Source organism: Pristiophorus japonicus, chromosome 4 (assembly GCF_044704955.1).
Source record: "Pristiophorus japonicus isolate sPriJap1 chromosome 4, sPriJap1.hap1, whole genome shotgun sequence".
Lineage (NCBI taxonomy): Eukaryota > Metazoa > Chordata > Chondrichthyes > Pristiophoridae > Pristiophorus > Pristiophorus japonicus.
In genome coordinates, this window is record NC_091980.1 from 160713451 (window position 1) to 160740467 (window position 27017).

The 27017-nt window shown below is 49.2% G+C and overlaps 2 protein-coding genes across 7 annotated transcripts in view; one reads left to right on the forward strand and one right to left on the reverse strand.

Moving 5' to 3' along the window:
* The window catches only part of LOC139263141 (transmembrane protein 87A-like), a 92832-nt gene extending 87270 nt beyond the window's left edge, over positions 1-5562 (reverse strand). For both annotated transcript variants that reach the window (XM_070878752.1, XM_070878751.1), the window contains exon 1: positions 5382-5562. In XM_070878752.1, coding sequence (XP_070734853.1) covers positions 5382-5525 — 144 coding nt within the window. In that variant the 5' untranslated portion in view covers positions 5526-5562. The remainder of the gene's footprint in view (positions 1-5381) is intronic.
* Positions 5563-5622: 60 nt separating this feature from the next.
* The window catches only part of LOC139263142 (neutral alpha-glucosidase C-like), a 237431-nt gene continuing 216036 nt past the window's right edge, over positions 5623-27017 (forward strand). For 2 of the 5 annotated variants that reach the window (XM_070878753.1, XM_070878757.1), the window contains exons 1-2: positions 5623-5672; positions 8945-9161. In XM_070878753.1, the coding sequence (XP_070734854.1) occupies positions 9127-9161 (35 nt within the window). In that variant the 5' untranslated portion in view covers positions 5623-5672; positions 8945-9126. Of the gene's footprint in view, positions 5704-8944; positions 9162-27017 lie in introns of all 5 variants that reach the window. The other 3 variants (XM_070878755.1, XM_070878754.1, XM_070878756.1) reach the window with 3 other exon arrangements.

A 27017-nucleotide genomic window follows, 5' to 3' on the forward strand; every position in this document is an offset into this window, starting at 1 on the left:
AACATCCCTCCGCGGAGGAGGCGGTGCCCGCCGCGTGTCCCGCGTCCCCCACCAGCGCCCTCAAATTGCGCTGCAGGCGCGAGGAATCTGTCCCCGGGAAGGGTGAGCCAGTCGAGGCTGCCCAGCCGCTGCCTCCTGGGGAGGGCGTGGAAGATCTGCCTGTCGTGGGGGGCGTGGGGCCAGCGGAAGAATGCGTAGCCGCCGGGTCGAGCGTCCCGGGGACTGAGGCGGGCGGGGCCGAAAAGTCCGAACCTGAGCCCGCCCAGCCAATACCCAAATTCCCCCGGGATTTGCTCGGCCCGGAAGAAACGGCAATGAATGATTTTAACGAGTCTGTACACGCTGGGCTGGGGGGTGGCGGCGGGGAGGGGGAAGAACAACAACCCTCGCCCCCTACTTTGGAGCTGAGGGACTTGGTGGACCTGGAGAACTTCCTAAACCAGGTCTCTCCGTGTTCCCCGGCTCCTGGGGCGGAGGAGGAACCCCTTCCGCTGTCGCTTCCCGACCCAGCACCAATTTTAAAAGAGCCCAGTGGGGACTCCTCTGCCGACGATCCTGGGGGTGGGATCGGGGCAGAGCCAGGGCCAGATGGAGCGGCCGGGCCGTTTGCCGTACCTCGTGCGGTCGACGGGCCGGCTGCTAGCGGCGACCTCCCGGAGGAGGACGGGGACTCGGTGGAGGACGCGGGTGAAGATCTCGAGTCCATCGCCAGTGAGGCGGTGGATCTGCTCGCGTCCGCCGCTGAGACCCTCCTCATTCCCGTAGAGGAACTCCGGGACTTTTTGGTCCAGTGCCGGGGTCGCCGTGACCAAGCCTATCTGGCCCTGGAAAGATGGTCCGAGCCGGGGCTGCTCGTCGCGTCCGTCCGCGCCGCCGCTAAAACCATGGCCGCGGGCGGGCCCTTATCAAGGGCGCAAGGCCTTGAGCTGCGCCGGCTCAAAAAGTTCCTCGCTGGGCTGCTGAAGGAGTGGAGGTCAACAAACGACTCCACTCCCCCCCCACAATAGGTTAGGTAGAGGTTGCACTCTGCTTTTGTCATGAAGATAACCATAGCCAGCCTCAACATCAACGGCAGCAGAGAGGCACGCCGTAGATTTAACAATTTTTCGCTCCTGCGGGAGGGGAAATATGCGGTGTGCTTCCTGCAAGAAACCCACACCGTTCCGGGAGACGAAGCTACGTGGTCTGGCTCTCGAGGGGAAAAACCCCGGGGCTGGACGGGCTGACCGTGGAGTTCCACAGGGCGTTCTGGGACGTCCTGGGGAGCGACTACGCGCAGGTCCTGGGGGAAAGTCTGGCGACCGGGGAGATGCCCCTCTCTTGGCGCAGGGCAGTCATCGTCCTGCTGCCTAAGAAGGGCGATCTCTGCCTCCTTAAGAACTGGCACCCGCTCTCCCTCCTCAGCACATACTACAAAATCTTCGCCAGGGCGATGTCTGCTCGCCTTGGCGCCGTGCTGGACCACATGATCCACCCCGACCAGTCCTACACGGTCCCGGGCCGGACAATCCACGACAACATCCATCTGGTCCGGGACCTCATCCATTGTTCCCAGGAGGCTGGTCTGTCAGTCGCCTTCTTATCTCTCGACCAAGAGAAGGCGTTCGACAGGGTGGATCACGACTATCTGCTCGGAACTCTGCGCGCTTTCGGGTTCGGGACGCATTTCGTCGCCCGGATCCGACTTTTGTACGCCGCCGCGGAGTGTCTGATTAAGGTTAACGGGTCCTTGACGGCGCCCCTTCGCTTTAGGAGAGGGGTGCGCCAGGGATGCCCCATGTCCGGCCAGTTATATGCCATCTGCGTGGAGCCTTTCCTGCGCCTCTTGCGGACGAGGTTGACGGGACTGGCTCTGCAAGGGCCGGGCGTGGAGGTCGTCCTCTCGGCTTACGCCGATGACGTGCTCCTCGTGGTAGAGGATCCTGCTGACCTGCGGAGGATGCGCGAGTGCCAAGAGATTTACTCGGCCGCATCCTCCGTCAGAATCAACTGGGAGAAATGTTCCGGACTCCTGGTGGGTCAGTGGCGGGTGGACTCCCTGCCGGAGGAGCTCAGGCCTTTTGCCTGGAGCATGACCCATCTCCTCTATCTGGGAGTCTACCTTAGCCCCGACGAGGGAGCCTGGCCGGCGAACTAGCAATAGCTGGAGGCCAAGGTCGCCGCTCGCCTAGGGCGCTGGACAGGACTGCTCCGAGTGCTGTCCTACAGGGGTCGAGCGCTAGTCATAAACCAGCTGGTGGCCGCAATGTTGTGGTACTGGCTGGTCACTTTGACCCCTCCCCCTGCGTTTGTCGCCAAGATAAAGAAGCTGGTGGACTTCTTCTGGAACAACAGGAAGCACTGGGTCTCTGCCGCGGTCTTGAGTCTCCCGCTTGAGGAGGGCGGTCAGTCATTGGTGTGCGTCAGCGCCCAGCTCGCGACTTTCCGTCTTCAGACCCTGCAGAGATACCTTTACGTCGAGCCCCCTCCTAGGTGGTGCGCTCTGGCGACGTATTTCTTCCGCCAGCAGCGCGACCTCAATTACGACACGCAGCTCCTGTTTGTGAACTTGGGGGGTGTCAGGACCGCCCTCCGGGAGCTGCCTGTCTTTTACAAGGAACTCATCAGGGTCTGGAACAAAGTCTCCACCAAGCGCAGCTCTCCGCCGGCTGGAGTGGCGGCCGTCCTGCAGGAGCCGCTGCTCGGGAATCCGTACCTCCACGACCAAGGTTTTATGTGGCGGTCGGAAAAGAGGGCTGTGGCTGGTGAGGTGACCAGGGTCAGGGACCTGCTCGATGGCGGAGGAGCGGGCTGGATGGCGCCAGGCACGCTGGCGCGGCGCCTAAATTCAGCCGACATCCGCCGCGCGGCCGAAGCCATCGAGTCGCTAAAAACAGCTTTGGGCCCTGACTCCGTTAGGTGCATCGAGGAGGCTCAGGCACGTGGGGAGATCCCGTCCGGACGGAATTCATCATCGGCGCCAAACTCCGGAACCTCCCTCGGGGGCCGGCGCCTCACAACTTGAGCCGCCTCGGGGAAATCCCCTCCGTGCCTTTCAGTTCCGCGCGGAGGGGTTTCCTGTACGGGCTGCTCCTGCACACTCTCAACTTTGCCATCCTCGCCTGCCGTCCGGACACGCCATGGCGTACCATCCTGCCGTCCGGAGGAGGCGGGTGTCCCCGATGGAGGGCACTCTACGCAGGGGTCCTCCCACTATTCATCGGGGACTTGGCCTGGAGGGTGGTGCACGGAGCAGTGCCGTGCAATAAATTTTTTAAGCCGGTTCACGGACTCCCAGGCCGCCTGCAATTTCTGCGGTCTGGAGGAGTCCGTGTTCCATGTTTTTATTGAGTGCACGAGGTTGCAGCCCCTGTTCCATTATTTGAAGGGGCTGCTCCTGAAATTCTGGCTGCACTTCAGTCCCACTCTCCTGATCTTTGGGCACCCTGTGCGGAGGGGAGCGGGTAGGTCCGAGGGCCTCCTCGTAGGACTGCTCCTGGGCACGGCCAAGGGTGCCATCAGCCGGTCCAGGCAGTGGGCGGTCGAGGGGGTCGTTCAACCTGACTGCCTGCCTCTCTTCCGCTCTTACATCCGGTCCAGGGTGTCCTTGGAGATGGAGCACGCGGTGTCCACCAGTACGCTCGCGGTATCCACCAGTACGCTCGCGGCCTTCCGCGAGAGGTGGGCACCAGAGGGACTGGTGTGCATCATCACGCCCGGTAACCAAATTTTAATTTGATTTTACGTTTTAAAGTTTAATTTGTTTTAATTGCCGGTGCTTTTAGTGTCCCCCTCCCCTTTTATAGGGGGCACTGGAGGAAAAAAATTTGATTTTAGTGCCCAAAAAAAAAAACAAAAGAAAAACACAACAAAAGAAAAAAATGGGCCTTGTAAATATCTGGTGTGTCATCCAGGTCGGGTGGCACCGATTAATGTTTATGTTTTACAGGTAAACTCCAAGAGTTTCATGCACAAGGACCCCCAGGTCCCTCTGCACCGCAGCATGTTGTAATTTCTCCCCATTCAAATAATATTCCATTTTACTGTGTTTTTTTTCCCCAAGGTGGATGACCTCACATTTTCCGACATTGTATTCCATCTGCCAAACCTCAATCCATTCGCTTAACCTATCTAAATCTCTTTGCCGCCTCTCTCCCCCTCCCACATTCACTCTCTCTCTCTCTCTCTCTCTCTCTCCCCCCCTCCCACATTCACTCGCTCTCTCTCCCCCTCCCACATTCATTCACTCTCTCTCTCTCTCTCTCCCCCTCCCACATTCACTCTCTCTCTCTCCCCCTCCCACATTCTCTCTCTCTCTCTCTCTCTCCCCCTCCCACATTCTCTCTCTCTCTCTCTCTCTCTCCCCCTCCCACATTCTCTCTCTCTCTCTCTCTCTCTCTCTCCCCCTCCCACATTCTCTCTCTCTCTCTCTCTCTCTCCCCCTCCCACATTCTCTCTCTCTCTCTCTCTCCCCCTCCCACATTCTCTCTCTCTCTCTCTCTCCCCCTCCCACATTCTCTCTCTCTCTCCCCCTCCCACATTCACTCTCTCTCTCTCCCCCTCCCACATTCACTCTCTCTCTCTCCCCCTCCCACATTCACTCTCTCTCTCTCCCCCTCCCACATTCACTCTCTCTCTCTCCCCCTCCCACATTCACTCTCTCTCTCTCCCCCTCCCACATTCACTCTCTCTCTCCCCCTCCCACATTCACTCTCTCCCCCTCCCACATTCACTCTCTCTCTCTCCCCCTCCCACATTCACTCTCTCTCTCCCCCTCCCACATTCACTCTCTCTCTCCCCCTCCCACATTCACTCTCTCAGGTCGGGTGGCACCGATTAATGTTTATGTTTTACAGGTAAACTCCAAGAGTTTCATGCACAAGGACCCCCAGGTCCCTCTGCACCGCAGCATGTTGTAATTTCTCCCCATTCAAATAATATTCCCTTTTACTGTGTTTTTTTTCCCCCAAGGTGGATGACCTCACATTTTCCGACATTGTATTCCATCTGCCAAACCTCAATCCATTCGCTTAACCTATCCAAATCTCTTTGCCGCCTCTCTCTCCCCCTCCCACATTCACTCTCTCTCTCTCTCTCTCTCCCCCTCCCACATTCACTCTCTCTCTCCCCCTCCCACATTCACTCTCTCTCTCCCTCTCACATTCACTCTCCCTCCCTCCCTCTCACACTCACTCTCCCTCCCTCCCTCTCACACTCACTCTCACTCTCTCCCTCCCTCACACTCTCTCTCTCCCTCCCTCTCACACTCTCTCTCCCTCCCTCTCACACTCACTCTCTCCCTCCCTCTCACACTCACTCTCTCCCTCTCACACACTCTCTCTCTCTCCCTCCCCTCCCCCCACACACACACACACTGAGGGCCGGTTCTCCCGCTGGCCTACCTCAGTGACGGGAATGCTCCATTTGGACACCTCGGCGGCGATGCTGACCCGGAGCGCGCTGAGGAAGAGCAGGTAGAAGCAACACCACCCTCCGCCTTCACCCGGGCCCCGCGTCATTCGCAGCCCCAGCACAGCGGCCGCCATCTCTCAACGACCCGACACGTCCCGTCACTTCCACCTCCGGCCTGGCGCTGCGCGGTGCCGACTTCCCGCCGCTGGGTGGCGCTGCCCATCCCCCCCGGAGCTGCCCGCTGGCGGCCATGTTGCGTGACGCAGCGAGGTGTACCTGAGGTAAAGTGACGGTGCGGATAAAGCGCTAATTGTGAGTCCCCTCACCCGGCCCTCCTCCCCAACAACAACTTGTATTTATATAGCGCCTTTACCGAGTAAAACGTCCCGAAGCATTTCACAGGAGAGTCATCAAATAAAATGTTACACGAGGCAGAGAGGGAGAAATGAGGGCAGGTGATCAAAAACTTGGTCAAGGAGGCAGATTTTAAGGAGCGTCTTAAAGGAGGAAAGAGAGGTTTATAAAGAAAGAAAGACTTGCATTTATATAGCGCCTTTCACGACCACCGAACATCTCAAAGTGCTTTACAACCAATGAAGTACTTTTGGAGTGTAGTCACTGTTGTGGGGAAACGCGGCAGCCAATTTGTGCACAGCAAGCTCCCACAAACAGCAATGTGATAATGACCAGATAATCTGCTTTTGTTATGTTGATTGAGGGATAAATACTGGCCCGGACCCTGCTCTTCTTTGAAATAGTGCCATGGGATCTTTTATGTCCATTTGAGAGGGCAGACGGGGCCTCGGTTTAACGTCTCATCTGAAAGATGGTACCTCCGACAGTGCAGCACTCCCTCAGCATGTTTTCACCTTGGTTCAGATCTTGGTACATGTGCAGATCTGCCTGTTGCAATATAAGTTTGGTTTCTGTTGGTTGCAAGATTCCAAAATGAGATTAGCTTGGGTGGCATCAGCCCTGTTCCTCGAGGGGAACTGCCATATTTTATTCCGACCAGAACTGCTCATATTTTGACACCAAGGAATGAGGGTAGTTTATGTGGAAAATGGAAACAGGTTGCATTGAACCAATGTGGAGTGTGAATATGAAATCAGGTCCAAACTGCAGTGTTGAGACAGAGAAGAGGGAGTTTTGCTGTGTGTTGACTATACTGTATTTTGCAGATAATTGCAGAAAAGGTCATCTGACCATTTCCTTGTATCGCTCTCCACCCACATCCCCCTTCCCCCCACACAACCCGACTTCCTTCTGTGTCTTCCCCTGGAAAAAACTCTCTCCCAACTGCACTTATCAACTCCAAACTGTCCAGTCTTTGGCCCTCCATTCACAATGACATTTCTGTAGCCACCTATCTGCTCAACCACACCCTCACCACCACCTTTGATGCCCAAGTCCTTAATAAAATCAATACTCTCTCTCACCCTGGCCTTTACCCCTGGTACAGCCCTCATCTTCGTTCCCTCAAGCCCAAGGGATGCAGATTTGAATGGATATGGCGGGCAACTGGTTTAGCCGTTCACCGCCAGATCTGGCTGGACCCCATAAAGCACTATCGGGTCCTACATTTGTCTGCCAAAACTGCTCACTATTCCAGTATCATTCTAAACTGCAAAGCTAACTCCAGGCTATTCTCCACTGCTAACCGTCTTTTTACCCCCTCTCCCCAGATTTCACCCTCACCTCCGACAATAAATGTGAGAAGCTCAGGGATTTCTTTGTCTCTATGATTGAGACCATCCGTTTACTTGCCTCTGCCTCTTCCCTTCCTTCCCCTAGCCCACCGTCCAAACTACTCCTGCTCCTATTTGTTATGTTCCTCAAAAAACAACCCTTGACTCCACTGTGCTTGCAAGCTACCGCCCCATCTCCAACCTCCCTTTCCTCTCCAAAGTCCTGGAACGTTTTATCGACTCCCAAATTCATGCCCATCTTTCCCAGAACACCATGTTTGAATTCCTTCAATCTGGTTTCAGCCCCTGCCACAGTACCGAAACGGCTCTCATCAAAGTCACAAATGACTGTGACAAAGGTAAACTATCCCTCCTCATCCTTCTCGACCTGTCTGCAGTCTTTGACATGGTTGACCACTCTATCCTTCTCCAACGTATCTCCACCATTGTCCAGCTGGGTGGAACTGCACTCGCCTGGTTCCATTCTTATTTATCTAATCGTAGTCAGAGAATCACCTGCTATGGCTTCTCTTCTCACTCCCGCATCATTACCTCTGGCATTTCCCAAGGATCTATCCTTGGCTCCCTCCTTTTTTTCATCTATATGCTGCCTCTTGGCGATATCATCCGAAAATACAGCATCAGTTTCCACATGTACACTGACAACTCCCAGCTCTACCTCCCCACCACTTCTCTCGACCCCTCCATGGCCTCTAAATTGGCAGACTGCTTGTCCGACATCCTGTCCTGGATGAGCAGATATTTTCTTCAATTAAATTTTGAGAAGACCGAAGCCATTGTCTTTGATCCCCGCCACAAACTGCGTTCCCTAGCCACTAACTCCATGCCTCTCCCTGGATTCTGTCTGAGACTGAACCAGACTGTTAGCAACCTAGGTGTCGTAGTGGACCCCAAAATGAACTTCCGGCCACATATCGCGACATAACTAAAACCGCCTATTTTCACCTCGGTAACATCGCCTGTCCCCGCCCCTGCCTCAGCTCATCTGCTGCCGAAGCCCTCATCCATGCCTTTGTTACCTCTAGACTTGACTATTCCAACGCACTCCTGGCTGGCCTCTCACATTATACCCTTCGTAAACTTGAGGTCATCCAAAACCCGGCAGCCCGTGTCCTAGCTCAAACCAAGTCACATTTATCATCCCTGTGCTCGCTTACCTACATTTGCTCCCGGTTAAGCAACACCTCAATTTCAAAATTCTCATCTTTGTTTAAAAATCCCTCCATGGCCTCGCCCCTCCCTATCTTTGTAATCTCCTCCAACCCCACAACCCTCCGAGATGTCTGCGCTCCTCTAATTCTGCCCTTTTGAGCATCCCTGATTAAAACTGCTCAACCATTGGTGGCCGTGTCTTCTGATGCCTAGGCCTCAAGCTCTGGAACTCGCTCCCTAAACCTCTCCGCCTCTCTACCTCTCTTTCCTCCTCTAAGACGTTTCTTAAAACCTACCTCTTTGACCAGGTCATCTGCCGTAATTTCACCTTATGTGGCTTGATGTCAGATTTATTTGTTTTGTCTTAAAATACTCCTGTGATGTTTTACTACGTTAAAGGTGCTATATAAATACGAGTTGTTGTATGTGATCTGGGAGTGCTTGCTGCTGACACTGAGTGCCTGAAATGAAAAATATCCTGTAATGTTAACATTCCCTGCTTTAAGCACAAAATTCCCTTTGTTAAAAGACCTGATAGGTAGAAATGCTGTATGTTCAGCTTCATATCTCCCATCTCTCGCCAACTCCCAACTCGTAATTGCTAATCACTTGTAGTTTACAGCATAAATTACATTGGGTTTCCTGATTGCCTGAATGTCATATGTTTCTGAAACTGCACCAACTTAATTTAGAGTACATCTTCCAGGAGCCACTTCTGTGATGGGCAAAGGAAGTCCGAGCCAGGAGAGGAGGAACCGCTGAGCACCTGGCAGCGTGTCAGAAGAGAAGTTACCGAGTAAAGAAACCGCCTGTTCAAATACTCCATGCTGACGAGCAAGACACAGGAAAACTGAAGCACTGAACCAAAAGTAAGATGGAACCCAGTACTAAAAATATCGAGGAACCCAGGTACAGTAAAAGAGCATGTGACTTACATATAATCGGACTGTCTATAGGTCACGTATCAGGAGTGGCTATTACTCACTTTGCTTTATCAGTGGGCTCTATTTTTAACATTGAGATATTTTTAGCATTCCTCATATGTAAACTCCTTGGAGTTTAGAAGAATGAGAGGTGATCTTGTTGAAACATATAAGATTCTGAGGGGGCTTGACAGGGTGGATGCAGAGAGGATGTTTCCTCTCATGGGTGAATCTAGAACTATGGGGCATAGTTTCAGAATAAGGGGTCGCCCATTTAAATCAGAAATGAGGAGGAATTTCTTCTCTCAGAGGGACGTGAATCTTTGGAATTCTCTACCCCAGAGAGCTGTGGAGGCTGAATATACTTGAGGTGGAGATAGACAGAATTTTGAATGATAAGGGAGTGAAGGGTTATGGGGAGCGGGCAGGGAAGCGGAGTTGAGGCCAGGATCAGATCAGCCATGATCTTATTGAATAGCGGAGTGGGTTTGAGGGGCCAAGTGGCCTACTCCTGCTCCTATTTCTTATGTTCTTGTGTATCTTTACAAATAAATACAAGACTACACATATAAATATCAATCTGGAACAGCTGGACAACAAATTGAAATAAGCTGATGCAACCCTCAGAAAACTGACAACTCAGACGGTTCTGAATACAGCATGTGGCAAGGGAAATAAGTAGTTACACAAAAAGTGTAGTGGCAGATGATGTCATGGAAACACATTTCTGTCTTGATTTCATATATCTTTTTTATTAAAAAAATCTCTAAAATGGAAGCTGCTCAACCTTATTAAGCATCAAAATGGAGGGCAGCAGTTGGTGTGCCCTTGGAAAACCTATTAAGTTTGTTGTCTTGATGTTGGAAACAACTTATTAGCAGATGATCAGGTGTGAAGACCACTCTGGGGCAAAAGTTGAAAATTTTCAAGTGTAAAGATTGTTAACATTGCCACTGACCTGTTAACTTCAAACAAAATGCCACCTACATGAAAGAGACTCCATTGTTTAAAACTGCACAGTAGGTGTGGTGGTCTTCATAGATTAGATAAATTGAGGGGAGAACCTACAGAGTATGGAATAGATAAGTGCTCATTGGATAGTTGGCAGGAGAGAGAGCTGGAAGTAAAGAGGAAGGTGGTAGGTCAGAGGAGGGTAGAAGCCGTTGTGTGAATGGACTGTTTTAAACATGCAAAAGTCAATGAGTTCCTCAGATTTTGCACCCAAGGTGACTTTGGTGGAAAAGACTGGAACTGTTTCCACTCTCCAAGATGAGTTTGGAGTAAAGAAGCAGAATTAGCCTTGGAAAGGCTGATGCAGTTTGAAGTGGTCAAGCCAAATTGGCAGGGGCAATACAGGCTGGTCATTCAGCACATGTGCTCAAGCTTACAGCTAAGGATTTGAGGCAACAGATCTGGCCATTGTATTGGGGAAGCAGCGCGTGCAGCAAACAAGCTCAAATCTCACGGAAATGAGGCAAAACAGTTGTCAGAGTAGATTGATAAAAATGTCATCAGAGATGTCAGGCCAATACTGACATCAGTAGTCAGAATGGAGGGGACAGTTGAGAGGGAATTGTGGAGGTAGTTTTGTGAGAGGGAATTGTGGAGGTAGTTTTGTGAGAGGGAATTGTGGAGGTAGTTTTGTTTCAGATGGGGAAAGTGACGGTTAAGGGAGGTTGCAAAAATGTACTTTTTGTCTCTATTAAATTTTTGACTTGGATTATGTATGATTAGAATCAGCATATAAGGGTTAAAACAGGTCACAAAATGTCTCCTTAGGCAATCATGGCTAGTTTCTTTCTTGCAAGTTGGATGCAATTTACAAAACTTTTAGCATACTAAATGGGCCACTTCAGATGCATTGGGGCTGAAATTCATCACCTCACCGCCCGCTGCCGCTGACATTGCTCTTCTTGATCTGCCCAGTGCCACTTTGGAGGTGGCCTGGAGCGGGCTGGCGCGGGCGGGCGGGGAGAGCCGCCGAGAACCGCCCGTTGACATCAGCGGATGACCGAATGACGCAACTGAGTTCCTGCCCGCCGAGCTCCCATATTGATGCGGGCGGGACTCGGTGGCAGAATGGGGGTGGACCGCTGGCTGGAGGCTGGTCTGTCCCCGACGGTGAGTATGAAGAACCTGAAAAAAAGATAAGAGAACATTTAAAAAAAAAATGATCACCTGCATGGGGTCCCCTGAAGTTTAAACATTTTTTTTACTGCTGAATATTTTTTCCAGATCTTCGACCCTCCGTGGGCCTGACTCCATCCTCAGCGGCACTTGGGCGGCAAGCGCCTCTGCCACCAAGAATGAGATCTCCCGCCCGCTGCCGCTCAGATTGGCGGCGTACGTCGTCCATTTGCCGCCCGGCGAACTTTGAGGGATTTCGGCAATGAATATCCCACCGAAAGTACTGTCCGGTACCTCGGCGGCACTTGGGCGGGCAGAGGCCTTGATGAAAATAGGCCTCATTGTTTCTCAGAAGCACCTTGTGTTGTGGCACCTTCATGCTTAGGTGGTGTTCGATTTACACAGTTTGACTCTTCAATTACAGACAGGCTATGAGCTGTGTTGCACAATCTACTGAAAGTACCGATTATATTTGGGTAGAGATAATTCCAAATAATGAATATGCAATGAATGACCACTGACTAATGCAATTCTGAGAGATGCAGTCCATGGCCTTTTGTTTCAGTGCAACTTCATAGATAGTGAGATCATGGCCTAGAAATCCCGGTTGGCTGCTTCCTGCGGGCGATCGACTGAAATAGGGAAAAAAGATGCGCACTTACCTGAACCTGCTGTGCGCATTGGAGATCCCGGTCCTGAGGCCTCCATTCACTGCGTGTCGCAGCGCGTGCACATCGGGATGTCCGTACAGATGGAGCTGCAGTCACATGGCTCTGGGCAGCCAATCCAGGTCAAGTATTTTCTCATTCATAATAATGGGAACTCCGTAAGTTGGAGTTCCCATTCTTATGATTGAGAAACCTCCAAATACCCAAAACACTAATAAAAAATAGAAAAAATACACCACATATTCAACATTAATTTAAATGAAAGTTATTTATGACTTATATATAAAAAATATATTTTTCTGATTTTTTAAAAAGTTTTTAAAATTATGGTTTATAATAAACTTACTATAGTGGGGAGGGATTTTAACAATAAAATGTGTTTTTTAAATTTTATTTTATTATGTTTTTGTGTGTTTTAAAACTCTTACGCCTGTAAAAGTAGGCTATGAGCCGGCTTTTATCAGGTGCAAGAGCTTTCAGGACATTTGCTGAGCAAGATATGGGTAAATACCGCAATCTTGCCCGTGCAAATGTCCTCGCTCCCGAGATGCGGAAGATCTGTCAAGCTGGAGCTGGACAGATCGGAAAAGCCGGTTTTCAGCGCATGCACATTGTGTGCTGAAAACTGGCTTTTGCGATGCCTTCCCGGGTCCATATACACTCCGTACGGACCCGGGAAGGCCGGAATTTCTGGACTCATATTTCTGTAGGAAAGTTGGTTTGAGAAAGGAGTTTTTCCCTCCCTGGCAACTATCTGAGCTGAACAAGACCCTTTGCAACTTTGATTCCGAGATGAGCTCTCGACCACATATCCACTCTATCCTCAAGACTGCCTACTTCTACCTCTGGAGCATTGCCCAAACCCATCCCTGCCTCAGCTCACCTGCTGTTGAAACCCTCATCCATGCCTTTGTTACTTCAAGTTTTGACTATCCCAACGCTCTCCTGGTCGGCCTCCGATCTTCCACCCTACATAAACTTGAATTCATCCAAAAGTCTGATGTCCATATCATAACTCGCATCAAGTCCCATTCACCCATCACCCCTGTGCTCCGTGACCTACATTGGCTCCCAGTCTAGCAGTGCCACAATTTTAAAATTCTCATCCTTGTTTTCAAATCTTTCCATGGCCTCACCCCTTCCTATCTCTGTAACCTCCTCCAGCCCTACAACCCTCCAAGATCTTTGCGCTCCTCCTATTCTGACCTATTTAATAGCGCCACCATTGATGACTGTGCCTTTAGCTACCTTGACCCTAAGCTCTGGAATTCCCTCCCTAATCCTCTCTACCTCTCCTCCTTTAAGATGCTCCTTAAAACCTGCCTTTTTGATCAAGCTTTTGGCCAAATACACCACATCCACTGGTTCTCCCTTGTCCACTCTACCAGTTACATCCTCAAAAATTCTAAAAGATTTGTCAAGCAGGATTTCCCTTTCATAAATCCATGCTGACTTGGAACGATCCTGTCGCTGATTTCCAAATGTGCTGCTATTTCATCTTTAATAATTGATTCCAACATTTCCCCCACTACTGATGTCAGGCTAACCGGTCTATAATTACCCGTTTTCTCTCTCCCTCCTTTCTTAAAAAGTGGTGTTACATTAGTCCATAGGAACCGATCCAGAGTTGATAGACTGTTGGAAAATGATCACCAATGCATCCACTATTTCTAGGGCTACTTCCTTAAGTACTCTGGAATGCAGACTATCAGGCCCCAGGGATTTATCGGCCTTCAATCCCATCAATTTCCCTAACACAATTTCTTGCCTAATAAGGATTTCCTTCCGTTCCTCCTTCTCGCTCGACCCTCGGTCCCCTAGTATTTCCGGAAGGTTATTTGTTTCTTCCTTTGTGAAGACAGAATGAAAGTATTTGTTTAACTGGTCCATCATTTCTTTGTTCACCTGAATCTGACTGCAAGGGACCTACGTTTGTTTTCATTAATCTTTTTCTCTTCACATATCTATCGAAGCTTTTGCAGTCAGTTTTTATGTTCCCAGCAAGCTTCCTCTCATACTCTATTTTCCCCCTCCTAATTAAACCCTTTGTCCTCCTCTGCTGTATTACAAAATTCTCCCAGTCCTCAGGTTGTTGTTTAGAATCAGTGTTGTGTGAGCCAGCAGAATAGCTGAGCTTGTTCTCAGTTTATGATTTTCGAGTCTATGCTTGTGTTAGAGGAGGGGGTGCTCTTATAATTTACTCCTCAAAATAATAGGGTTCACAGTATTGATTGTCAGATGGTGACAAATTTATTAAGCATGTAATAATAATAATAATGAAACATACACCCAACAGCAGAATTTAAGCCCAAATCTTGTGAGTTTTTAGCCAGTTGATTTAAAACACGTCATAGTTCCGAGCTCGGTGTATTTGGCTGATCAGACCTTAATTCCCCAAAATCACTCCCCTGTTCTTCTTCGAAATTGTGCCATGGGATCTTTTACATCCACCTTAGAGAGCAGACAGGTTTAAACTCTCATCTGAAAGGTGCCACCTCCAACAGTACAGCACTCCCTCAGCACTGCACTGGAGTGTCAGCCTAGATTTTTGTGCTCAAGCTTTTGGAGTGGGACTTGAACCCACAACCTTCTGACTCAGGCGAGAATGCTGCCGAGTGAGCCATGACTGACACCATGGAGAACTTTGCCAAGGTTGATAGAGCCTTGAGAACAATGACTAGCTGGCAGGTCAGAGGATCTACTGTCAGGCTAAAGCACAGAGATCTTGGTTCACCCATCACTGCTGTGCTCGCTGACCTGCATTGGCTCCCGGTTAAACAACGCCTCGATTTCCAAATTCTCATCCTTGTTTATAAATCCCTCCATGGTCTCACCCTTTCCTGTCTCTGTAATTTCCTCCAGTCCCATGATCCCCCGAGATGTCTGCGCTCCTCTAATTCTGGCCTCTTGAGTGTCCCTGATTATAATCGCTCAACCATCGGTGACCATACCTTCAGCTGCCTGAGCCCTAAGCTCCCTCCCTAAACCTCTCCACCTCTCTACCTTTAAGACGCTCCTTAAAACCTATCTCTTTGACCAAGCTTTTGGTCATCTGCCGTCATTTTTTCTCATGTGGCTTGGTGTCAAATTTAATTTTGTCTTATAACAGTCCTGTGAAGCGCCTTGGGACGTTTTACTACATTAAAGGCGCTATATAGATACAAGTTGTTGTTGTTGGAGGCTGGGTACTCCTGAATTTGATGTGGAGGTCATAAAAAAACTTTGGTCATAGGAACACGAGTTGACCATTCAGCCTGTTCCACCATTCAATTAGGTCATGGCTGATCTGCACCTCAACTCCATTAACCGACATTTAATTAATTCCATTGATAATCTTTACCGAAGAAAAATCTGTCATTCTCAGTCTTGAAAATTTCAGTTGCTCTCCATCATTCACAGTCTTTGGGGGAAAGCATTCCAGATTTCCACTATCCTTTGTGCTTCCTGCTTCAACTCCTAAGTGGTTTAACTCTAACTTTAAGATTGTGCCCCCTTTGTTCTGGATTCCCCCACTGGAAGAAATAGCTTTCCTATATCGACTGCATCAAATCCTTTTATCATTTTAAATACTTAAATTAGGCCATCCCTCCACCTTACTAATCTTATACAAGCCAAGTTTATGCAACCTGTCCTCATAATTAAACCCTTTCGGCCCCGGTATCAATCTGGTGAATTTGCGCTGTGTATTTTTCAAGGCCAGTATATCCTTCTTGAGGTTTAGTGCCCAAAACTGAATGCAGTACTCCAGATGGGTCCGACCAGGACTCTGTACAATTGAAGCACAACTTGCTCCTCTTTGTATTCCAGCCCCCTTGAGATAAAGGTCAACATTCGAATAGTCTTTCTGATTACTTTTTGTACCTGCACATGAGCTTTTAGTGATTTGTGTACCTGGACACCCCAATTCGTTTGCTCGTCCACAGCTTGCCGTCTCGCCAAGAAAATACTCCGATTTGCCGTTCTTGGATCCAAAGTGGATGACCTTGCGCTTCCCCACATTGAACTCCATCTGCCATAGTTCTTCCCACTCACCTAATCAGTCTATGCCCCTTTGTAACTTCCTGCTCTCAGCTACACAATTTACTGTGCCTCCTAACTTTGTTTCATCTGCAAACTTGGATATATAATGCTCTGTTCCTTCATCCAAATCACTGATGTACTGTATATGGTTAAAAGCTGAGGCTCCAGTAGAGATCCCTGGGAAACATGACTTGTCACATCCCGCCAATCTGTATACATTTCCTTTATCCCTGCTTTCTGCATAAGAACATAAGAACATAAGAATTAGGAACAGGAGTAGGCCATCTAGCCCCTCGAGCCTGCTCCACCATTCAATAAGATCATGGCTGATCTGGCCGTGGACTCAGCTCCACTTACCCGCCCTCTCCCCGTAACCCTTAATTCCCTTATTGGTTAAAAATCTATCTATCTGTGACTTGAATACATTCAATGAGCTAGCCTCAACTGCTTCCTCGGGCAGAGAATTCCACAGATTCACAACTCTCTGGGAGAAGAAATTTCTTCTCAACTCGGTTTTAAATTGGCTCCCCTGTATTTTGAGGCTGTGCCCCCTAGTTCTAGTCTCCCCGACCAGTGGAAACAACCTCTGTGCCTCTATCTTGTCTATCCCTTTCATTATTTTAAATGTTCCTATAAGATCACCCCTCATCCTTCTGAACTCCAACGAGTAAAGACCCAGTCTACTCAATCTATCATCATAAGGTAACCCCCTCATCTCCGGAATCAGCCGAGTGAATCGTCTCTGTACCCCCTCCAAAGCCAGTATATCCTTCCTTAAGTAAGGTGACCAAAACTGACGCAGTACTCCAGGTGCGGCCTTACCAATACCCTATACAGTTGCAGCAGGACCTCCCTGCTTTTATACTCCAGCCCTCTCGCAATGAAGGCCAACGGACCTGCAAACTAACTTTTTGGGATTCATGCACAAGGACCCCCAGGTCCCTCTGCATCTCAGCATGTTGTAATTTCTCCCCATTCAAATAATATTCCCTTTTGCTGTTTTTTTTCCCAAGGTGGATGACCTCACACTTTCCAACATTGTATTTCATCTGCCAAACCTTCGCCCATTCGCTTAACCTATCTAAATCTCCTTGCAACCTCTCTGTGTCCTCTACACAACCCGCTTTCCCACTAATCTTTGTGTCATCTGCAAATTTTGTTACACTACACTCTGTCCCCTCTTCCAGGTCATCTATGTATATTGTAAACAGTTGTGGTCCCAGCACCGATCCCTGTGGCACACCACTAACCACCGATTTCCAACCGGAAAAGGACCCATTTATCCCGACTCTCTGCTTTCTGTTCGCCAGCCAATTCTCTATCCATGCTAATACATTTCCTCTGACTCCGCATACCTCTATCTTCTGCAGTAACCTTTTGTGTATCGAATGCCTTTTGGAAATCTAAATACACCACATTCATCGGTACACCTCTATCCACCATGCTCCTTATATCCTCAAAGAATTCCAGTAAATTAGTTAAACATGATTTCCCCTTCATGAATCCATGCTGCTACTGACCTCCTAACCACTTACCAACATGTGTCATGTTGCCTCCAATTCTGTGCATTTTATTTTTGCTAATAATGTCTTGTGGGGAATGTTATCAAGTGTCTTCTGGATGTCTATATAGACAACAACATAGACTAGTCCCCTATCCATCATGTTAGTGATCGCTTCAAAAATAAAGCTAGATTAGTCAGACTTGACCTACTTGCTGAGCTCATGCTGACTCTCTGATCAGCTCATACATGTCCAAGTGCTCAGTCACTCTGCTCCCGATGATAACTTCCAGTAACTTCCCCACAACTGGTGTTAAACTGACAAGTATATAGTTTCTTTGTTTCTCCACCCCTAATTTAAATAATGGACTGACATTTTAATTTTCCAATCCAAGGGCACAATTCCAAAATCTAGAAAGCAATGGAAAATTATGACTAATGCATCCCCGCCTGTTTCTTTTAATACCCTGGGGTGGAAACTATCAGGTTGTGGAGATTCGTCTATCTTAAGTCCCATTATTTTCTCCATTACCATTTTCTACATATATTAAATCCAATAAATTCCTCCCATTGGCTTATTTTTAGGTTCCCTTATACTGCTGGTATTTTGTCCTTTTCCTTTACTGTGAAACAGATACAAGTATTCATTCTGCCATTTCCTTATTCCCCAATATAGTCTCACCTACATCTGTTTAATGAGCCCACATTCCCCCTTACCACTCATTCTCTTAATATATTGATAAAAACTTTTGGTGTTTGCTTTGATATCCCTTGCGAGTATTTTATCTTACTCATTTTTGCACTTCTTAATACTTTTATCCCTTTGTTTTTTTTTAAGAGGTCTCCCAGATTGCTGAATGTTCACTTTTACTTGCACTTGTGTAACCTTTTCTTTTAGCTTGACACTGTCTCTTACCTTGTTTTGATGACCATGATTGCTTATCTGCATAAGTGGAGCTTTTGCCTTTTAGGGGTATGTACAACATAAGCAGGTGAATATTTACCATAAAATAACACAGTCAGGAATTTGGAGCATACAAACCAAATGGGCTGGGAAATCTACCTTACCATAATCACAGAATTTTTAAAATTAAAAAGTAAATAATGCCCCATTTTGATAGCTCTGTTTTCTAATGTTGCATTTTTTGTGTAAGTTCAGAAATAACTAGTGAAATCCAGTACTCTGACTGCTATTGCCTTTCACCAAACTGACAAAAGAAAGGTTGCATGACCCAAAACCTCCAAACGGTGTGAAGGGTTCTGATGCAGTTGGGTTGGTTCACTCTGCCCAGTAATCTCACTGAAATAGGCATATTTGAAAGCTTGCATCTGTGTACCAGTGGAGATCAGACTGATTTCCCTCTCCCACCCCCAGTAGTTGAGCAGCCATTTGGTTGGTAGTGCTCGACACAGATTTGCATGGTTCCAGGTGTATGTTAGATGAGAAGTATGAGTGATCTGTGTTCTTTTGAAACTCTTTTACTTTAGTGGTTTATATATCTTGCTGTGACCTACTTTGTTGAGTGGTTACAACAGATGCACCACAAAAGATGTGAATACTGCTCGCTAGGGCTTAGGTACTCTCCATCTGACTTCATTAAAACAATGAATTGTGACCTTTCTGCTAAACAGTTAGTGGAACATTTTCCATTTGGGCGCCAGGTCAGAAATAGCATAGTTCATCAAATTAAAGCTCCCTCTGGACTGTTCCACCAATGTGCCTCAGTCCCACAATTATGTTTTTTCTTCTGTTTCCCACGCTAGGCGTTATGAGATCCCTGAGTGAGGTTACCAATATAGTGCAAAATTACCAAAGCAGCAATGAGTCTATGTTTATTAAAGTGTCCGGTTTACCACTGGTCCTGTCAATGAGTGGCATTCAGGGTTCAAAACGTAAATACAGTGCTCATTTCTTCAACATAATAAAAAAAATTATGACGATATTTGAAAGTTTTTTATTTGCTTTTTCCCATCTTTCAATTTTGCTGCAAGACCACTCTATTCTGGTTGACTTGGTCTCGTGTCTTGAGTGCTCATGTGGAAAAAAATCAGGAATTAGTGATCAGCTAAGCCAGTCACCCACTAAATCCATGATGAACACGGCTGGAGAGGATGCACTCTAGCCTGCCAGAAAATGCTGTTTTAAAGGAATACGATTTTGAACTATTTAATGAATTTGTGGAGCAGGAAGTTAAGCATGGGGCCGAAATTGCTCTCTGCCCGAAACAGGGCACATGCACCGCATTTGAGCGTGCGTTACCGCCGAGATGGATGGGGTGGTGTTAGGAGGGAAATTCTGCTTTTTCAGGCCCAAAACAGAGCGGGATGGTAATGACTGATGTAATCAGCTGATTTCAGCGGTGTGTCAGCTAGGTGAATCTAAAACTAGGGGGCATAGTTTCAGAATAAGGGGTCGCCCATTTAAAATTGAGATGAGGAGGAATTTCTTCTCTCAGAGGGTTGTAAATTTGTGGAATTCTCTGTCCCAGAGAGCTGTGGAGGCTGGGTCATTGAATATATTTAAGGCGGAGATAGACAGATTTTTGAGCGATAAGGGAGTAAAGGGTTATGGGGAGCAGGCAGGGAAGTGGAGCTGAGTCCATGATCAGATCAGCCATGATCTTATTGAATGGAGGAGCAGGCTCGAGGGGCCAAATGATCTACTCCTGCTGCTATTTCTTATGTTCTTCTGAGCCCATCGATGTTGGGGCTTATGAACAAAGGGTGGAGGCCATACAATCGGAGCTCTTGGTGGCAATGCAAGGGGTGCCTGAGAAGCTGTCGCAAGTGGTCAGGAGCTTGGAGGAGTCCGCCTCCCGCATTGTGGACAGCTCTGCGCACACCATGGGGACCATCATTGCCAGTGTGCAGACAATGGTGGAATCCCCAAAGTGACCGTGCGGATCCAGCTGTGATGACACGTCACTTGGCGGAGGTGACAGCTGCCATTGCAGCACAGGCGCGAGGAAACGATCGTAGATGTGCTTCTTTGGAGAGGGTGGCCGCTGTCCTGGAAGTTCAGAATGCTCTCCTGCAGTCTGGGAAACAGGGCACAGGGCGTCTGACTACTGTAGTCTCTGATGGCTTTCAGAGTGTGGCTGCTGTCATACAGTCTCAGCTAGCGGCTACGTGAGATCTGACTGCTGCCATTGCGGCTGGGTCGACCAGGGGCCTAACGGTGCCACCCCACTCTGTCGAGCTGTGCTCCAGCAGCTTGGTGGGGGAGGTGGGCTGCTGCCCCCAGGAGGGTCCTCAGACCAGGAGACTGATATGAGCTCTCCGGTTCACAGCAGCCCTGAGCCGAGACCTGCCACTCTGCAATTGCTGCCAAGCGTGGCATCACCCCCGCCACTTCCAACTGAAGGCGCACAGGAGGATGCGAGCCAGTCTGCAGCCCCCTTCCAGAGCCAGAGCTGGTCGAGGGCGTCCGAGAAGGACATCTGTAGCTTCCTCTACACACACACACACAGCCTCCTTCCCAAAGCCACGAGGCAGTCACAGGGGAGACACTGCAGCGTAGTGTAAGGATAGAGCTGCGGAAGAGGGGTAATAAGGAGTTGCACAAGTGTCATGTATTTAACTGTCATTGAACCCATGTATAAACTGACCTAAGTTGTACACTGTGAGAACATTGACCACTAGGTGGTGAACTTGTGGGAGACACTCCTAACCTGGTCTTTCAGGTATAAAAGGGGAAGCTCCACCCACCTTCATCACTTCAGTGCTGGGAAATAAAGGTTATTGGTCACAGAGTGACCTTCTCTCAAGTATGGACTTCGTGTATATTTGTACTGTATAGTAAGGACATATCAATGGCGACGAGAAACTGGGATTTAAACCATGCGAGCATGGCCACTAGCAGCACAGATGAGAGGTACTGTGTTGGTGATGATTGGGACGACTTTATTGAGAGACGACAGCAAAGCTTCGTCACTAAGGAATGGCTGGGACAGGATTCGGCCGACAAACTCAGGGCTCATTTGATGGTTTGTGTGTCCAGGACGTACTCCCTGATGAAAGACCTTCGAGTGCCAGAAAAGCCGGCGGACAAGACTTTTGAAGAGCTCAGTAAGTTGATTGGTGAATACTTTAAACAGGAGCAGCATGCACATGGCAAGACACCGGCTTTACACACACTGGCGGCGAGAAGGGCAAAGTGTTCCAGACTTCGTGGCAGACCTCCGCCGACTGGCGAGCCTATGTAAGTTCCCAGATGCATGCAGAGCGGAGATGCAGCGAGACATTTTTATTGAGGGCATCGGGCACGCTGGTGTTTTCAGGAAACTGATCGAGACCAAAGACTTGACTCTGGAAACAACGGCTTTGATGGCCCAGACATTTATCTCAGGGGAGCAAGAGACCAGAATGATGTTTGACAAAAATCTTGGTTTAAATGCAGCAAATGGACAGGGAGTCAACATTGTTAATGCGGCACACAGTTCCCCAGGCAGACAGTGGCAATTGGACATGCCCGAGAATGTAGTCGAATCCAAAGGGGGAATTCAACAGAGACAATGGCGAGCTGAACGGCGATTCACACCATCGCAAGGGACAATGTGGCCATCAACACCTGTTAATGGTGTGCTTAAAAACAGTTACACAGACAGTCAGAAACGATCGACTGGTAATGGACCTTTTGTTTCCAACAACGGCTCATGTTGGAGGTGTGGAGACAAACACACAGCCAGAGCTTGCAGGTATCAGCAATACACCTGCAGAATTTGCAACGTCAGCGGTCACTTGGCGCGTATGTGCAGGAAGCCTGCGGCCAAGTTGATGTACGAGGAGGACGGGGACGATGTAAGCCCTACGGGCCCAACTGGACACTGGGCGAAATCGCCGGAAGCTGAAGTTCAGTGAGTTCATGTGGAACACATATACAGTTCATACACCAGGACGCCACCGATAATGATGAACGTGCTCCTCAATGGCATCCCAGTATCAATGGAGCTAGACACAGGGGCCAGCCAGTCCCTGATGAGTATCAAACAGTTCGACAAGTTGTGGGCATCCAAGGCCAGGAGGCCGAAATTATTGCCAATTGATGCACAGCTATGGACATACACAAAGGAGATCATTCCAGTGCTAGGCAGCGCCACAGTAGTCGTGACCTACAAAGATTCGGAGAACAGGTTGCCACTCTAGATTGTTCCGCGGGATGGTCTCGCACTGCTGGGGAGAAGTTGGCTGGCTATCATGAACTGGAAATGGGGCGATGTCAATGCAATTTCTTCTGTGGAGCGAATATCATGCTCACAGGTCCTGGACAAATTTGACTCACTATTTGAGCCCGGCACTGGCACTTTCATGGAGACCAAGATAGTGATTCACATAAACCCGGACACCAGGCCAGTACACCACAAGGTCAGAGCGGTGCCGTACGTGATGCGGGAAAAAATAGAAGGCGAATTGGACCGCCTGCTGAGGGAAGGCATCATCTTGCCGGTCGAATTCAGTGACTGGGCGAGCCCGATTGTCCCGGTGCTCAAGGCGGATAGGTCGGTCAGGATATGTGGTGATTACAAGGCTGTGTCAATCGGGTGTCACTCCAAGACCAGTACCCGCTACCGGGAATGGAGGACCTCTTCGCGACGATATCCGGTGGTAAACTTTTTTCAAAATTGGACCTGACCTCAGCTTACATGACCCAGGAGCTGGTGAGTGAGTCGAAGAAGCTGACCACCATCACGACACACAAGGTTTTGTTTGAGTACAACAGATGTTCGTTTGGGATTCGCTCAGCCGCCACGATCTTTCAACGCAATATGGAAAGCCTCCTCAAGTCGATTCCAAGGACAGTGGTTTTTCAAGACGACATTCTCATCACGGGTTGTGATACTGAAGAACACCTCCGCAACCTGGAGGAGGTGCTACGCAGACTGGACCGGGTAAGTCTGCGACTGAAAAAGGTGAAGTGCGTCTTCCTCGCTCCAGAGGTAGAATTCCTGGGGATGAGGGTAGCAGCAGATGGGATCAGACCTGCGTCCAAAACAGAAGCGATCCAGAGAGCACCCAGACCCCGTAACACGATGGAGCTGTGTTTGTTCCTGGGGCTCCTGAACTATTTTGGTAACTTCCCAAATTGAGCACGCTGTTAGAGCCGCTACACGTGCTCCTACGCAAAGGTTGCGAATGGGTCTGGGGGGACAGCCAGGAAAGGGCTTTTGATAGAGCACGCAATTTGTTATGCTCCAACAATCTGTTAACGCTATATGATCCATGTAAGAAACTTGTTTTAACGTGCGACGCGTCGTCCGATGGGGTTGGGTGTGTGTTGCAGCATGTTAATGCCAAGGGTCAGTTACAGCCGGTAGCTTATGCCTCCAGAAGTCTGTCCCAGGCAGAACGGGGCTACGGGATGGTTGAAAAGGAAGCGCTTGCGTGTGTATATGCTGTAAAAAAAATGCACCAGTACCTGTTCGGCAGGAAATTTGAGCTGGAGACAGATCACAAATCCCTAACGTCCCTTTTGGCCGACAACAAGGCCATTACTGCAAATGCATCGGCCCGCATACAGAGGTGGGCACTCACGTTAGTCGCCTTTGACTACACAATTCGGCACAGACCGGGCACTGAAAACTGCGCCAATGCACTCAGCAGGCTCCCACTAGCCGTCACCGAGGGGGCAACCGAGCATGCTGCTGAGATGGTCATGGCAGTGGAAGCTTTCGAAAGCGAAGGCTCACCCGTGACAGCCCATCAGATCAAAGTCTGGACAAATAGAGACCTGCTGCTGTCTTTAGTCAAGAAATGTGTCCTTAATGGGGACTGGGCAGCCATGTACGGGGCATGCCCTAAGGTATTCAAACCATTTCACAGGCGCAAGGATGAACTCTCGATTCAGGCCGATTGCCTACTATGGGGAAACCGAGTACTCATGCCCCAGATGGGCAGAGAGATGTTCATCAGAGAACTCCACACTGAGCACCTGGGCATTGTCATGATGAAGGCAATTGCCAAGTCATACGTTTGGTGGCCAGGGATAGATGCAGACCTGGAACTTTGTGTTCGCAGGTGCAACATGTGTGCCCAACTGGGCAATGCGCCCAGGGAAGCCCCCCTTAGCCCCTAGTCCTGGCCTGCCAAACCATGGTCACGCATCCATGTGGACTACGCAGGTCCTTTCATGGGAAAAATGTTTTTGGTTGTAGTAGACGCCTACTCCAAATGGATCGAGTGTGACATTCTCAATTCAAGCACATCCTCTGCCACGATAGAAAGTCTACGGGCAATGTTCGCCGCCCATGGTCTACCTGACGTCTTGGTCAGTGACAATGGCCCGTGCTTTACAAGCATTGAATTCCAGGACTTCATGGCAGGAAATGGTATCAACCATGTCAGAACGGCACCGTTCAAGTCGGCCTCAAACGGCCAGGCGGAACGAGTAGTGCAGATAATCAAACAGGGGATGCTCAAAATCCAAGGGGGTTCCCTACAAAGCCGCTTATCATGCCTCCTGTTGGTCAGTAGATCCTGACCACACTCGCTCACAGGGGTTCCACCCGTAGAGCTGCTAATGAAAAGGACGCTCAAAACCAGGTTATCCCTTATATACCCAACCATGAAAAAAATTGTTGAGAGCAGGCGCCAGTCACAATGTGACTACCACGACAGGAATGCGAGGGTGCGATGTATTGATGTAACTGACCCTGTCTTTGTTTTCAACTACGCTGCAGGGCCTAAATGGCTCGCAGGCACTGTGATTGTCAAAGAGGGGAATAGGATTCTGGTAGTTAAACTTACCAGTCAACAAATCTGCCGCAAACACGTGGATCAAGCAAAAAGGAGGTTCAGCAACCCCATAGAAGAAGCAGAGGAAGAACACGATGTAGAGTTCACTCCTCCACAGGTGACCGAACACCGGAACCAAGTGGAGGAGAGCCCGGTCACTGTGGGCAGTCCGGACAGGTCTGAGGCACCGCAAACAGCAGACACTCAGACCAGCGCCCAACAACCGGAGCCCCAACTCAGGCGCTCCACAAGGGAGCGTAAACCACCATAGAGACTTAATCTGTGATCCCAATAAGACTTTGCGGGGTAAGTAATGTCATGTATTTAACTGTCATTGAACCCATGTATAAACTGACCTAAGTTGTACACTGTGAGAACATTGACCACTTGATGGTGAACTTGTGGGAGACACTCCTAACCTGGTCTTTCAGGTATAAAAGGGGAAGCTCCACCCACCTTCATCACTTCAGTGCTGGGAAATAAAGGTTATTGGTCACAGAGTGACCTTCTCTCAAGTATGGGCCTTGTGTGCATTTGTACTGTATAGTAAGGACATATCAACAAGGGTGATGATTAATAATGTGAATGTTTTGGAAACCCATTGTTTGGGTTCTAATAAATCGATTTTGTTTTGGAATTTCTGATGAGGTCTCTCATTTTACTGTGCGGGAATGATGTGTGAGAGGGCTCACAGGTTGGTCCATGGACATGGCCAGATGCGGGCTCAACTGGGCATTGAGTTATGTGAACCGCGCAGCTATCAGGCGGCTTTGTGCTTCCCTTGCAGGGTCACGATGGTGACACCGCCTCCTGCGTGGCTGCCCATTCGCATCCTGCTCCTCCTCCTGTGCCTCCTCCTCCTCCTGATGCGCCTCCTCCTCCTCCACAGGTGCCATTGCTGCCTCGTCCCCCAATGGCTGTGCCCTCATGATTGCCAGGTTGTGGAGTATGCAGCACATCACCTCGAATATGGAGAGACGCTCACGCGAGTACTGCAGCACACCCCCTGAATGGTCCAGGCAACGGAACCTCTGTTTGTGAATGCCAATTCTGTGTTCGATGAAGGTTCTGGTGGCTATCAGACACTATTTGTATGTGAGCTACACAGCATTTCTAGGGTTGCGCAGAGGAGTCATGAGTCAAGTGCCCAGCATGTAGCCCTTGTCACCAAGGAGCCAGCCGCAATCTTCATAGGGACCAGTGAAGAGGCGTGGCATACCGCTCTGGCGCAGTATGAAAGAATCGTGGCTGTTGCCAGGAAACCGGCAGTTGTGGTTGCAAACGAGTTGAACATTGAGGGAGAGGAAGCCCTTGTGGTTTCTGAATTGCTCAGGAGTTTGTTGGGATGCCCTGAGTGCGACATGGGTGCAATCAATGACCCCCTGGGGAAGCCTGCAATGCGCAGGAATCCAGTCTGCAGCTCTAATTGCTTGTCCCTGGTCATAGGGAATGATATGTAATAGGCCCTCCTCCTATACAGATCATCTGTGACCTCCTGCATCGATGTGTATGGCTACAAACTACGAGATGTGTCAGTGGCAGCTCAGAAGGACCCAGTTGCATAAAAGTTCAGGACGATAGTCACCTTGGATGCCACTCTCAGGGCTGTCCTCACCCATATTTGCGGCTTCAATTCTGCCTGCAGGAGATTGCAGAGCTCCGTCACTATGTCCTTCCGGAATCTTAGAATCTTATCCTAACTGATCATCATTCATATCCCTGTATGAGAATTGCTGGCGGAAGACCCTATCTCGATACGGCCTGGCGCTCCCACGTCTGTGTAGACATCTTGCTC